This window comes from Ctenopharyngodon idella, chromosome 24 (genome assembly GCF_019924925.1).
Source record: "Ctenopharyngodon idella isolate HZGC_01 chromosome 24, HZGC01, whole genome shotgun sequence".
NCBI lineage: Eukaryota > Metazoa > Chordata > Actinopteri > Cypriniformes > Xenocyprididae > Ctenopharyngodon > Ctenopharyngodon idella.
The window spans coordinates 21,522,620-21,536,570 of NC_067243.1; the positions used below are offsets into that span (position 1 = coordinate 21,522,620).

General features: G+C 36.2%; 1 protein-coding gene across 3 annotated transcripts in view; it reads left to right on the forward strand.

The window, feature by feature from the left end:
* The first annotated feature begins 1,235 nt into the window (after positions 1–1,235).
* The window catches only part of brsk2a (BR serine/threonine kinase 2a), a 243,918-nt gene continuing 231,202 nt past the window's right edge, over positions 1,236–13,951 (forward strand). For all 3 annotated transcript variants that reach the window (XM_051883873.1, XM_051883875.1, XM_051883874.1), the window contains exon 1: positions 1,236–1,628. In XM_051883873.1, coding sequence (XP_051739833.1) covers positions 1,535–1,628 — 94 coding nt within the window. In that variant the 5' untranslated portion in view covers positions 1,236–1,534. The remainder of the gene's footprint in view (positions 1,629–13,951) is intronic.

Below are 13,951 nucleotides of genomic sequence, written 5' to 3' on the forward strand. Positions count from 1 at the left end.
GATACACCTATGACGTAATGAAGCCTCGTTTACAGAAATCATGTGACTTTGGCAGTTTGATACGCGCTCCGAACCACTGATTCGAAACAAAAGATTTGTAAAGCTTCGAAGCTTCATGAAGCAGTATTTTGAAATCACCCACCACTAGATATTGTTGAATAAAGTCGTTATTTTGTTTTTTTGGCGCACAAAAAGCATTCTCGTCACTTCATAACATTAAGGTTGAACCACTGTAGTCACATGAACTGTTTTAAATACGTCTTTAGTAGCTTTCTGGGCATTGAAAGTGTTAATTATCTTGCTGTCAATAAAGGGCTCACTGAGCCATTGGATTTCATCAAAAATATCTTAATTTGTGTTCTGAAGATGAATGAAGGTCTTACGGGTGTGGAACGATATGAGGGTGAGTAATTAATGACAGAATTTTCATTTTTTTTGGCTGAACTAACCCTTTAATATAGTTTAATTATTTAATGTAGGAATTGAACAAGAGAGAATATTAACTTTTTTAACTGTAGCTTTTTTAAATCAGGTTTTCTGATTAACTAACTAAAATATTTTGAAAGACATCTATCTATCTATCTATCTATCTATCTATCTATCTATCTATCTATCTATCTATCTATCGCGACCTGTGGTTGCGGCTCTCAGACACTCACACAGGCGAGCTTCTCCGTCAATCAAAATTAAGCGCTGCGGATCAGCCTCTACACGCGAAATTACCAATCCTACTACGATAAAGGCGTATCTCATTAATATGCATTAGGGTTTGATGATGTGACTTGTCCACCCTCCAATGGCGAAATAAATTTCATGTACATTAAAGCAAACTTGCCAAATGTAAACCATGAAAATAAATAAACGCTGAAATAAACAAACGTAATTCTCAGAGAAATAAATTAATAACTTAGTATAGGCCTACTGATTTAATTTTATGAATGCAGGACTACATTTTTTGTGAAAATGCCTAAATGTATAAAATACATTTGCCTAATTGTGTTTATTATACACATTTATTTAGGCCTATTTACTTATTTATTTAACGTACAGATTTACTTTTCTTTTTTTTTTTTTTTAAATTAGTCCTTCACTTGTTTCTTGATCCTCGATAAAAAAAATCTGCCTTCTTAATATTAATTAAATCCTGCTGACGTTGCTTGGTGATTATCCAATGGCGAAGACTTAGCTCATGAATATTAATAAGCGTGCCTTCACCGTAGTAGCGTTGGTTGATTCGCAGACCGGCCACTCCACAGAGAGCAGCCGCACAGGCGGACACAAGCTGTGCAGGTCCCCGCAATGCCAGTCGGATTTTAAGCCTCCTGGTTCACCCCGTGAAAAGGAAAGGAGAGGACACCTTAAAAGACCCCTTTTCCCATCTTAACCACAGACTATCGGTCTGAAACGGGCAGGAGAAACAAAAAGAGACATCGTTAATTTGGAGTAAAGCGCGTCCTCCGGTGCAGCCAGCTATAAGAGGATTGCTGTATCCCAAGAACTGCAACGCCGCGTGAAGTGTGTTTAGACGGGAAACATGTCATTGTCTGGGAAAGAAAATAGCACTACCCCTCATGCCAATTACGTGGGACCATACCGCTTAGAAAAGACCCTCGGGAAAGGACAGACAGGTTTGTGCTTTCAGGCATTTAAATTGTGCATTATAATCTCCATGTAAGAGAGATCAGCATGTGTTGAGTTGGCTGATATTGTGTGTTGGTTTGGTTATATATTGATGTGCATGACGGCCAGGTGGATGCATATCTGTCATTGATTTGTTTCTGTGTTCAGTAAGATTGTAACAAATTGTCTCTGCAACCTTCAGCTCGGGTGTGTTGCAGCATTGGGATCTGAATGCGTGCTTATGAACTTGTCTTATACCTACACCTGAGTTTTACATGGTGCATTGATGCATAAATGCTAATAACTACCTAGCTTTAACTTTTCTAAGAATAGCTGTAAGCAGGGAATCACCACGATCTAGACCTTCATCTTTTCATTAGCATGTGGCCATAAGGGTTTACAGGTGTATGATGCCACCTGAAAGTGATCGATTCACAAAATTACTGCCGTATTTTTTTTGCGTTTGACGTCAGATATTGATAGCTACTTTATGAATTTGTTAACTATAACCTGCATAGTTGTATTACATTTTAAATTTATAATATTAAATTAGTCTGCAAAAATTTTATTTATTAATAGCACGTTTAATATGTATATTTGTTATTTATATATAACCGATTAAAACTATTTTTTTTTTTAAAAGGAATGTTTTTGTATAATACTGTATAAAATTATACATAAAATGTGACATGTGGAGCATGTGCTGGGGTGGCAGCAGGAACCACCAAATCACTGCAAGCAGAAAGTGATGCAACACATTATTGCTCTTTCTGCCCAACTACAAATATTACATTTGCGGTTGTTTTCTTATAACCTCTCCACCAGAAGATGCTTAATGCATATTTTTGGGAACACGTTTGTATGGTTCCTGTTAGATAGAAGCTGAAATTATGGTGATAGTATTTTATACACAGAGCCTGTTTGCTTAAAAATGTACTATGTTGGTTTGATCTATGGAAGCTTGTTTCCGCCACTGAATAAACAATAAAAAGGTATAATTGCGACTTTATCTCAGAATTGCGTAATTATAAACTCGCAATAGCGAATTATAAAATCAGAATTGCGAGATAAACTCACATTTGCGAGTTATAAACTCAGAATTGTGATATAAACTCGGAATTGCGAGTTCAAGTCATAATTGTATGATAAACTCACATTTGCAAGTTATAAAGTCAGAATTGCGTGATATAAAGTCGCATGGATTTTAATTGGACTTTGTGCGTTCAAGTGATATCGGAAAGGTCGTATTGACGAGCTGAACGCACATGAACGCCGCCACAACGTCGTAAATACGAGTGGGAAGTTCAGGATTTTCAGTGAGAATCATGGCGGAATACCCAGTAGGCTTACTTATAGGTAGATTTAGCAGTGACATTGTCAGGCTTTTCTATTTACAACTAAGTAAGCTAATTGCCTGCACAGAATATGGTAGCATTATAATTTAACAATATAATAGCCTATGTAACGATGAAGTTTAACAGTGGCTTCATAAATTGATTAGAAGTGCTGTATTTTTGTGTAATTAAGAGAAGGTACACCGCCATCTTACTCCGACGAAAGTGACTTGAAGGCGCCGTCGAAAACACGACTTCCCACCTCGTAAATACGAACTTCCCAGGAGGACTTGAACACACTCGCCATTGCGAGTTAATCTCACAATTCTGAGAAAAGAAGTAAGAATTTTGAGTTTATATCTCGCAAAAGTGACTTTATTTCTCGCAATTGTGAGTTTATATCTCAATTCAACAAATGGCAAACAGAATGGGATTTATATACTATGAACAAACATAATGAAATCAACCAATGTTGGAAGAAGTTTCTATCAAACCTTTAATACTAGGAGAAGATCCACCAAAATGTTCTTAGTGTCTCAACTCTTTATCATTGAAAGATGTTTTATTAGATTGTGCTGGTTTTAAACCTGTGAGAAACTTGTTTTATTTAGTCAACTCTTTTGAAGAAGTTTTTAACACAGTTAAACCAAATAGCCTATGGTTTTAAGCAAAAATAATCACTTGTAAACACTTGATATAGTTTTATCATAAATTTTTCTCACCATGAAAATAGCCACAGAAGCTGGCATGGTGTTAAAAAAGAAAGAAACAAACAAATATATCTCTCAATTCTGACTTTTTTTTCCCCCTCGGAATTGTGAGTTTATATCTCTCAATTGTGAGGAAAAAAGTCAGAATTGTGAGACAAAGTCGCAATTACCTTTTTTGTGGCGGAAACAAGCTTCCATATTGATCAGTGGTGTTTCTCGTTATAGTTATTCTGCTATCAATGCTCAAAGTTCAGATCATCTGTGTTTCACTGCGTTTATTATATTAATTTTTCAAATTTTTCAGTGACAACTTTAGCCACACTTAATATATGAATTGCACTTAATACGAAAGTTTATTTTAAAGATTGCGCAAGCACCCATTTCAAAAAATTTGACTAAAATAAAAATTAACTGTAAAAAATGTGGTTGAACTTGAGGGAGAACCGACTTCATACATCCACTAAAAATCACCAAGTTGATTGAAAGACATTACAAAAATGACTCCGTAAAGTGCTGATGCTGCTTGCCATGATATTTTGTTATAATGTGGTGACATTTAGAACTTTTAAAGTGTCCAGGTATCTTTCAGCCACTGTAAACTGTTTCGTTGAATATGCAATCTGTGCACGTGCAAACCCTACAGGATTCAGTTTGTTCTGCATAGATCACACAGTATGTCAACTACCGCTTTCCTTTGTGTTAGTCTGTATGTCTACCACCTGTCTGCCTGATCAGATCAGAATGATAGGCACATTTGCGATGCCTGTTATGCGACTGACTGTTGCCATTATGCCCTTTTTTCCTTGTGGGTATTCAACAGCAAAGCTTAGCTCTGACTTTCCAGGTATCAACCAAGAGTTTGTAGACAAATGGCCAGCGATTGTTAGCTTCTTGATGCGAGCTCTGTCTGTGATAGAGCTGTTATTTATAGTGTAAAGCGGAAGGCCTGGGCTGTGCAATGCCATATTCATTATGTGATTAGGATCCGACACAAACACACTTGTGTTTGTAATCCCTCATGGTAAGTCTCTGGCTCACACAATCTTTCACGTGGACCGGGCACCCGTAGGACCACGCGTGCTTGTGACGAACTAGAAACCGAGGGAGGGAGGAAGTGAGAAAAGGGAATAAAGCCGGATTTTTGGCTATAGCCTTGAGAGCGTTTTGAAGTGAGATGATGGATTGAATTGTCTCGTTTCTTGTTGCTAGGGAGTTCCGCAGTCTGGGGTAAAAATGCTGTTTTAAGGTTGTGGTTTATTTTAACTGCAGCTTCTAATTGCATAAACAGTATAATTTCATATCTGTTGCTGTTGTGAAGTGACTGTGGGTGGAATCATGTGATTTACAATGACGCAGCTCCATTACAAGTTTTATATTTCAACTTCCCTACACTGATCTAATACAGGATGGTTGCAGTAGGTTTGTGGAAGATGCCTACCAAGAGCAGTTGCCCATATGAACCTCACTGGAGATTGCAAACCTTGTGTCTGAGAACATTTTCAATCATTCATGATGTTGTAAATATCTTGTATATTAGTTTTATTAATTTGTCACAATACTGGAATTTAAATTCAGTAAGATACCTTGAAAAGTATCAATATTCGATACATTTGATACCTGTTAGTAGTACCACTAGATCTTTTTTATTGAATCCAAAAGGTTTTAATTATATTTTTCTACATATAAAGGTATTTTAAAGATTTTGAAGTGTCAAAAGGTCATTCGGTTTAACTGTTTAAAGGCAAATACAGCCATTTCATTTGTGATTAAAATATCTTAAAATGTAATGCATATATTGTGTATTCTGTCATGATTTTATAACATCATATATCAACATAGTGCAAAATGGTATTAAAATTATTTAATGGTATTAAAAGTTGTTGCTTTATGAGAAAGAATGTCCAGAAAAATGAATATCATTGATGTCATTCGGAGTAACCAATATAAAGGGACCATTTTGGATCAAGTCATGTGGTCAATATCATGTGACAGGATGTGACAACATTCAGACACCTGCAAAGGACCACATGGTCGTGAAGCAAAGTAACTAACTCTCTCTTAAGTATTTGAAAAATTCGTGTTTTCACTTGCTCATACACATGTCCCGAAACATCAAGTCATTCGGTACAACCGCTATAAAACATGGAAAATGTTTGATTGTCCTTTTGTTAGTTAGCTAGCTAGCAAGCTAACCAACTAGCTAGCTAGATCAGCCTGTTACCGTTGTTTGAAAATATCGTCATTCAGTATAACCAAAAGTGTCATTTGGTAAAATCAAAATTTTGGTTAAACCAAATGACTTTTTTGGTGAGAAATTTTGTCCATCTTGTAAAAAATGACAAAAACAGTGTTAATTGATTAACAACCACAATCGCATTAACACTTAATAAAACTTCCTCTTTAAATTATATCTCCATTATGTTTGTTTTTTGTTTGTTTTGTTTTTTACACTTTTAAAAACCTTATTCGTCACTGACCCTTTTACAATGGGGTAATTTTGTTGCAGTAGCACAAGATAGCTTGATTTAAAACTTTGAATTGAATAAAAAAAAAAGTCAGTAATAAAATAAGAACAAATAAAAAAAAAGACTAGCGATAGCAAAACATAAATAAAATTGAATAAAGATACAAATGAAAAATTGCTTTAATTTTTTTTTTTTTTTAGGTAGGTCTAACAGTAGTAAGACTATTCAGGTGAGACACACTACAGAAACTGAATAAAGTAACTAAATGTAAAACAATCTTGGATCGTTTTCATTGTAAAAATTAAATACAGATTAATCAAATAAAGTTAAAATAGTTATTCAGTCAAGAGCAGAGAGTGATTTTCTCTTTGTATTTTTGTTGTTTGATTAACAACACAGACAGCATGTTTATTAGGCTGCTGTCACTTTAAGACCTGATGCACGGATCCAATATACTGTTACGCATGCATTTCTGAATTGTTTACGTTCACTTAGGTCATAACCGACTGTGCTTTTTTGAATACTCGGCAAGACGGCCATTTCTTTTCTTTCGATTAATGTAAATCTCCAAAATGTGCAATCTACTAGAATAAAATTATTTAGGGCGAATGTGAACCAATCAAATACTCGACAATGATATTTGCTGAAACTGTAGTTCCCAGCATGCTTTGCTTGGGACTTAATGAGGAAAGTAAAAAAGTTTAAGTGTTGTTTTATGTTTTTGAGCAAGATGAGAAAAGGGGTAGACTTGATTATTTTTAAGGGTATGTTTACACAACAATGTTCTAAACACAGAGTTTTTTCCTTTGCGTTTTTCGCACACAGACGACAACGCTGTCAAAATGATCCCGTTCACACGTTGCGTTTTCAGGCCCCCAAAACAAAACACAAAGTTTTTAGTTGAAAACAGTGTTGTGTAAACGGCCCCTAATTGTGTTTAATGTTCAGTTAATTTGGAGTTATTAGAACCATTTAAATTACATTGGGTTACCATTTTGGAGATGAGTGGAGCATTTGCTTAGGCTCTGGACTGGCCATTACTGCTTTGTTTAAGGAGTGTTTACTGCTTACCACTTAGCATGATAAATGTGCTATTGCCAGCTAATCGTTTGTGAGCTAGCTAGTACAATCCTATAATTCAGTCATGTGACAAAATAGGGAACCATATAAAATCACTTTGATACTACTTAATTTGGTCACTTAAAAATTACTTAATTTACGTGATGTTGAAATTATGTGAACAAATCATGTTTGTATAACTTAACTGATTCATGTGGGACTTGCATTATTAAATCAAGTAAATCCAACACCCTTTTTTTCCCCTCAGTGAACTGGGATGAAACCATCAAGGTTAAAGGTACAATATGTAAGATTTTTGCTATAAAATATCCAAAAAACACTAGAACAATGTTATATATTTTGACTTGTGGTCTTGCATAATCCCAAATGTTTCCAACAATGTTTAAAACCAGAGAAATTTTCAATTTTAACCAGTGACACAGCCTGTATCATTGTGTCAGTTGTCAATAGCATCATATCCCCCCCACCCTTAGCTGTCAGAAACCATGGAAAAACAGTGCGCAAAAATTTCTTGCTTTGAGTGGTGTTGGTATTTTAGGACAAAATTGGAAAAATCTTTCTTTTCTTGGTTTTGGTCACAAATGGGATGACAATATTTTGGCGTCATTGCTGGATTTTTAATGGGTTCCACATTAGCTAGACACAATAAGGCAATCAAGGTGTTTGTTCTCCTTATCATTGAACTCTGAGCTGGTCTGATCTCTTCCCATTTGAAGGAGTAATTGTGCTTTTAACGTCCTTTGTGTGTATTTGTGGGGCAATATAACAACGAATGACATGCATGGCCAAATTATTTCCAGCTCAAGTTGTTGTAAGCAGACCAGATTTTTTTCCATTAATGTTTGTTGATGAGAAAAGTTAGGGGAAAATCTAATTTCATATTTCCAATCATCAAAAAAAAAAAAAAAAAAAAAAAAAGTTTATTTTGAATGGCACACTGAATGAATGTCTTGAAGTATTCTATTCAGTCTAGTGTACTTAAGTTATGCAGTGTGTCAAAATACTGTCTCCGTATTTGAATCGATGTCACACCATATTATATTTTATGTTCTGTAGGTCTTTAGACTCCTCTCAGATTGGAACAAGTCTTGCTAGTTAGCCTTGTTGCCCGTAGCCAAGTCTGCGTCAGGCTTCTGACTCATTTATTCATAATGTGAGCCATTACGCCCCGGCCTCAACCAGCCAAAGGCTGCAAAATGGACAACTATGAGACATTTAGGGATTTTATGAAGGTTGCAACAGTTTTTTTTTTTTTTTTTTTTTTTTTTTTTTTTTTTAATTAACGTACTTAAATCTCAAAAGGATTTAAAAAAACCTCAAGCATCACAACCCAGAGATGTTGGTTGTTTTTGTTGTTTTGTTCCCCAGCAGTTTTATTTTATTTTTAAGTTGAACAATGACATTTTAGATTTTATTTTTGAGCTTTGACCACATTTTTACACAAACAAACAAACAATAAATAAATAAATAAATAAATAAATAAATAGAGTAGACGTTTTGGATTTATATTGTTTTCATTGTATTTTCTCATTATTTGACCTTCCATTATTTCATATTCCAGTTTGTGTGATAATCAGCAGTGCTTGATTTTAATTTTAGTGTTTTTTTTTTTTTGTTTTGTTTTTTTTGGTAGCCTGGTCTCATCTGTATAGCTGCTAGGCTTGAGTGAACCAGAGATTGTTTACCAGTCTTAAGTGGTGTGTGCAAGTGGGTTACAAACACATGCGAGTGTGTACGCATATATTATTAAAATAATAAATGAATGTGTGTTAGCTGGAGCTGACCAAATAATAAGACAGTTAGGGCTGGCTTTGTTTAAAATGGAATACTGCATATTGTACATACAGCCTACTGCTACTATTATCATGATTTAAAAAAAAAAAGCAAACTAAATATATATATATATATATATATATATATATATATTTTTATTTATTTATTTTTCAAAATTAACTAAATTTAAATGCGTCAATTCATCACCAATCCTTTTTCCAAAACATGTTTTTGTCTTACCCTGATTCACTATGGGAAGACTATTATAAGTGTTTATTTAGACTTGATGGGATGGTTTTCATGGGAAATTGCACACATGTCACTCGACAATGCACGTCGTGTCATGTTTATAAATAGAGAAAAGTTGCTCCGGCTACTTTGACGCATGTATGGTGTGTGGGAGTGGCAGAGGTCAGTTGTTGCGACAAGCAGCTAAATCTCCAACCTCTTGGGAATCACCTGTTTTAAACAAACACTGATCAGAGGAGAGTCTGCTGGCAAAAAGAGAACGCGAAAGAGCTCGTAATAAAACAAGAATCAACATTGGCTTGGCCAATGGCGAGAACTGAGGGATTTGAAATGTTGTAACTGTTGAACAAGCCACCAGGGTGGTTCCTAGGGCTGTGACGGTGGCAATTTTTTACTTCCGCGGTGGGAAATCACCAACAACCGCCGGTGTTGTGACGGTGGGGTCTAGGGGAGGGGGGTTGGTTGTGTATGTGTATATATATATTTCATATTCTAAAGAGGAAAGGATGGTCTTTACAGTACGAAATAAACATGAATGAAAATCAGAAAAAAATGTTGAAAGACCGTAGCTTAACGAAATCGTCAGTTCGATCAGTGTTGCAAACAATGTCACGTAACATTATACCTCAGAAAGCCATTCGTTGACCATAAACTTGATAGTCAGCAAGAAAATAACAAAACAAACTATTTAAAACAAAACAAACTGGATTAGAAACTTAATTATGTGAGTATAAGTATTATAACTTATAATTATAATTTTATTATTATAAAATGGACTTAAACTGGGTGCTCGCCTGTGTGTATCGTTTTCATTTTATTCTGGAGACTGAACTCGCACTCTGCAGACACACTGGAGCGCACTCACCACCAACTGGACGGGTGGGAATTACATTTACAAGCTACATCAGCCTCAGTATTCTGTCAAAATGACGGACGGGCTTCAGATTTTTTCCGTCACTGCTAATAAAAAAAAATAAAAATAAAAAAAAATAATAATTCGGTTAACGCGACCTCTGAGATAGAGAGAGAGAGAGAGAGAGAGAGAGAGAGAGAGATAATATAATAAAATATAATATAATATAATATAATATAATATAATATGTCACACTACCGCCAGTGACACTCCACCACCGCGGTGGCGCGGTTGTCATGCCGACCGTCACAGCCCTAGTGGTTCCCCGAGAACTAATGTTTTACTGGTTGCATTCGCACCACCAGTAGGAACTATGAAGTGATGTAAGCTGCGCTTGTTGTTGTGACTTATATTTTGACGGCGCTGAGAACGCCAGAGCCTGAGCACACAGTGCTCACATTCTGTTTTCATTACTTACGATTTGCTTATCAGCCTGTCTAATATGCTATTAGATGCTGTTATACAAAGAAAGAACACAGTATATGAAAAAGTATTATTGTTTGCCGTGTGGTTGATGTCTAATGTCACAAGTTGAGCAGAAATACATAATTATGTTTCACTTGGTCTCCTCAAAGTTGCGTTGGGTTTTCTCCTTAACTCGAGAGGTCCATCTATCATTTTTTTTTTTTTTTCCATGTTCGTAGATTTAGATTGTGGAGTAAATATATAGGATATAAACTGCGTGTATACACGGCTTTTTAAAAAATGGCGGGTGCTGGTGTTTTGCAAGCGTTCGGCCAATCAACATACACTTAGTTCCCATAGTGCTGGTTTAGACCCTACTCTGAAGTAGGAGCTAATTTAGTTCCGCCAAAAGGAGTTCCTAGAACTAAAATCGTTCCTAGTTCCTGTGGTGTGAACATGGCAAAATCCGGGTACATCTATAGTTCTAGGAACTATGAAAAGGTTCCTCTGGTGCGAAAGCCTCTCATTGTGAAGGGTCATTTCGTTTTGATTGTAGCGCTATGCTGGAATTTATTGGAGTTGAGATCCTTTCCACCTAAACTGGTTATATTTCTTAAGCCTAGTAGTGAAAGTTTTATGAGCAGTAGGATAACCATATTCATCTGTACAGTCACGCAGAGCCGAAGCACAACCAAAACAATGTTCTTCTGGAAAGATACAGGTGAATAGGGTAAAAATTTTAACTAATAAATATCACCATACTTCCCCAGTTAATTAATCTTAGTACATTAAAACAATTTTGTATTTTTACAGAGGGGATTTTGGATCTTTTAATCACTCCATAAATCAGAAAAAAAACTCAACAGCCAGGAAAAAAAAACCCTTTTTACTATATTTTAGAAATAAATTATATAAACCAGGCAAATGATATATGAACAAACGCCGCTTTAAAAAGTATTATTTTGCTGTATGTTAGTGCTACTGAAGTGGAGAAAGTGTAATAGAACTAAGACTTTATGTATTTTGGATGCTTTCTTTCCTCTACTCTGAAAGATGATGTTATGGAAGCAAAATGGCCAAAAAAAAATAAAAAATCTCAGAATTGTGACCAGTGCATTAAAACAATGGTTTTGCCTGTACTGTCTTGCCTTAAAGGGGACCTTTTAATCCCCTTTTAACAAGTCTCTGGTGTCGCCAGAATATGTCTGTGAAGTTTCAGCTCAAAATACCCCACAGATCATTTATTATAGCTTGACAAATTGGCACCTATTTGGGTATGAGAGAAAACTGTTTTTGTGTGTGTCCCTTTAAATGCTAATGAGCTGCTGCTCTCAGCCCCCTTTCCAGAAGAGGGCGGAGCTTAAACAACTTGTGCTTCGGTTGCTCAAAAAAAAAAGCTGGAGAATCTCACGCAACCAAAATGACGATTATCAGTAACGTTGTTCAGCCTTACATTGTTCAAACTGGAGTCGGACACTGATGGAGAGACTCAGGAAGAAGTTACAACTTTAAGAATGAAACTGGACGTTTCTGAATGGATAAATTTATGTAGTTGCTGTGGAGTTGATTCGTAACTTTGCAGATGTTGTTTATGCTCAAACGGCAACATTACACACTAACTAAAGTTAAAGTGAAATCATAATCAAGGACCCCGAACATGAGTGTTCAAGTGAGCGACAACTTGATTTTCTATTAAACAATCCCAACCTCTCCATCAAATGTGCCCTTGTGCCTAATGTTGCAAATTTGCAGATTTGAAAAATAATTACAGACCAATAACAAGCATGTTTCTGACCTGCAGCGATTGAAATGAGTGTGTGCATGTTGCCCTTGGCATAAGGTGAAAATTCAACTGAGATCTCACAAAACGGATTGCCTCACTGTTTCACCATCAACTACACAGAATGAGTGTAAACTGCCAACTGTATTGATGTTTTTGTCAGGGGTGATAGCCGTGTTTTTCTGAATGATAGTTATGAAGTGTTGACTGAGAACCGTTTGTCAACATGTTCATCATTTATGCAGTGCCTGTTATAGGTGTTAAAACAACAGTTCACCTACAAATGAAAATCCAAAACCCTGCAGCTTCCTGTACATTGAAAGTGGATAGGGACTGGAGCCGTCAAGCTCCAAAAGCACTATAAAATTGTCTATATGACTTGCACACTACATTCCAGTGACGGCCCGTTAGGGGAGGTAAGGGAGGCACATCCTACCCAAAATTGAGGTGAAAATGGGAGAAGGATGATTTAATGTTAAAGGCCCACTGAAGAGGGTTGGCACGCGCAGCATTATTCAATGTGTTGACGTAATTTCAACTGAAACAGGAAGACAGGGTGATATATCGAACGGCCCCGCCCCTTTTTTAAAATAGCCAATTGCGTTTCGTTAATGTTACAGCTTGGCCAGAGCCTTTAGACTCTGTAAAACAATGGTTTCCTTCTAATCTTTAACCGTTTCTCCTCATAATGTCCTTTTATATCACTCATATACAGCATTCTTTGCAGAATTCAAATGGGTCCAATACCTTTTGTGGTATGTGCCGACTCGTGCATATGATCCGCTCTGTGCTCTCGTGTCTCTGGACTGGAGCAGACTGTGCTCGCGTCGCGGCGGTTCACGTGACACTAATGCGAAAACGGACATTCGCGTCAAAGGAAAGTATATTTACACTGTCTGAATTGTTCCCTATTCTCTATATACTGCACTACATGCCATTCACCATGTAGAAACTAGTAAGTGTGTGAGCAAATGACTGATTTCAGCCGCAGCTTTAGCGTCTGTAAGAGTGTAGGAGGAGGCGGGACTTCAGATTCTAGAGAGCATTTGATTGGATAGAAGTTTTGACGAGAAACTGAAATGTGATGTCATGAAAATCCGTGATACATTTTAACGGAAGTGAGAGACTGACAAAATTTACATTTAAGAGATATAAGCATTCAAAACTTACATTGTTTTGGAACACACCAGCTTATTCATAACCTTAAGGCTAACATATTCATAATAAAAGCTAAAAAACTTAAATTTTGATTTCAGGGGGGCTTTAATAAAATGTCCAGTTATTCATTTAATAACATGTCTCTGAATGTGTATTTCTTGTTTGTAATTTCATCACTAAAACACCATAAAATATTACTGAAGTCGGAACCACCGCTGCTGTTACCCGAACTTGCTGAAACTGCTGATGTAATTACAACTGTTTGGAAAACTGTGCTAAGGCGAGACTAATGAAATGGAGAAGGGGAGGGCCGAGGCAAAGCAATAGCCGGGGACTTTTGCCTCTGTTGGTAAAAGAAATTAGCCAATCACCATCGAGTGTTGAGAAAAAATATATGGTAGAGGAGGCTAGCCTCCCTTGGTATAGGGCCAATTGAAATCAGTTTTATTTTTTCCCAAATTCCG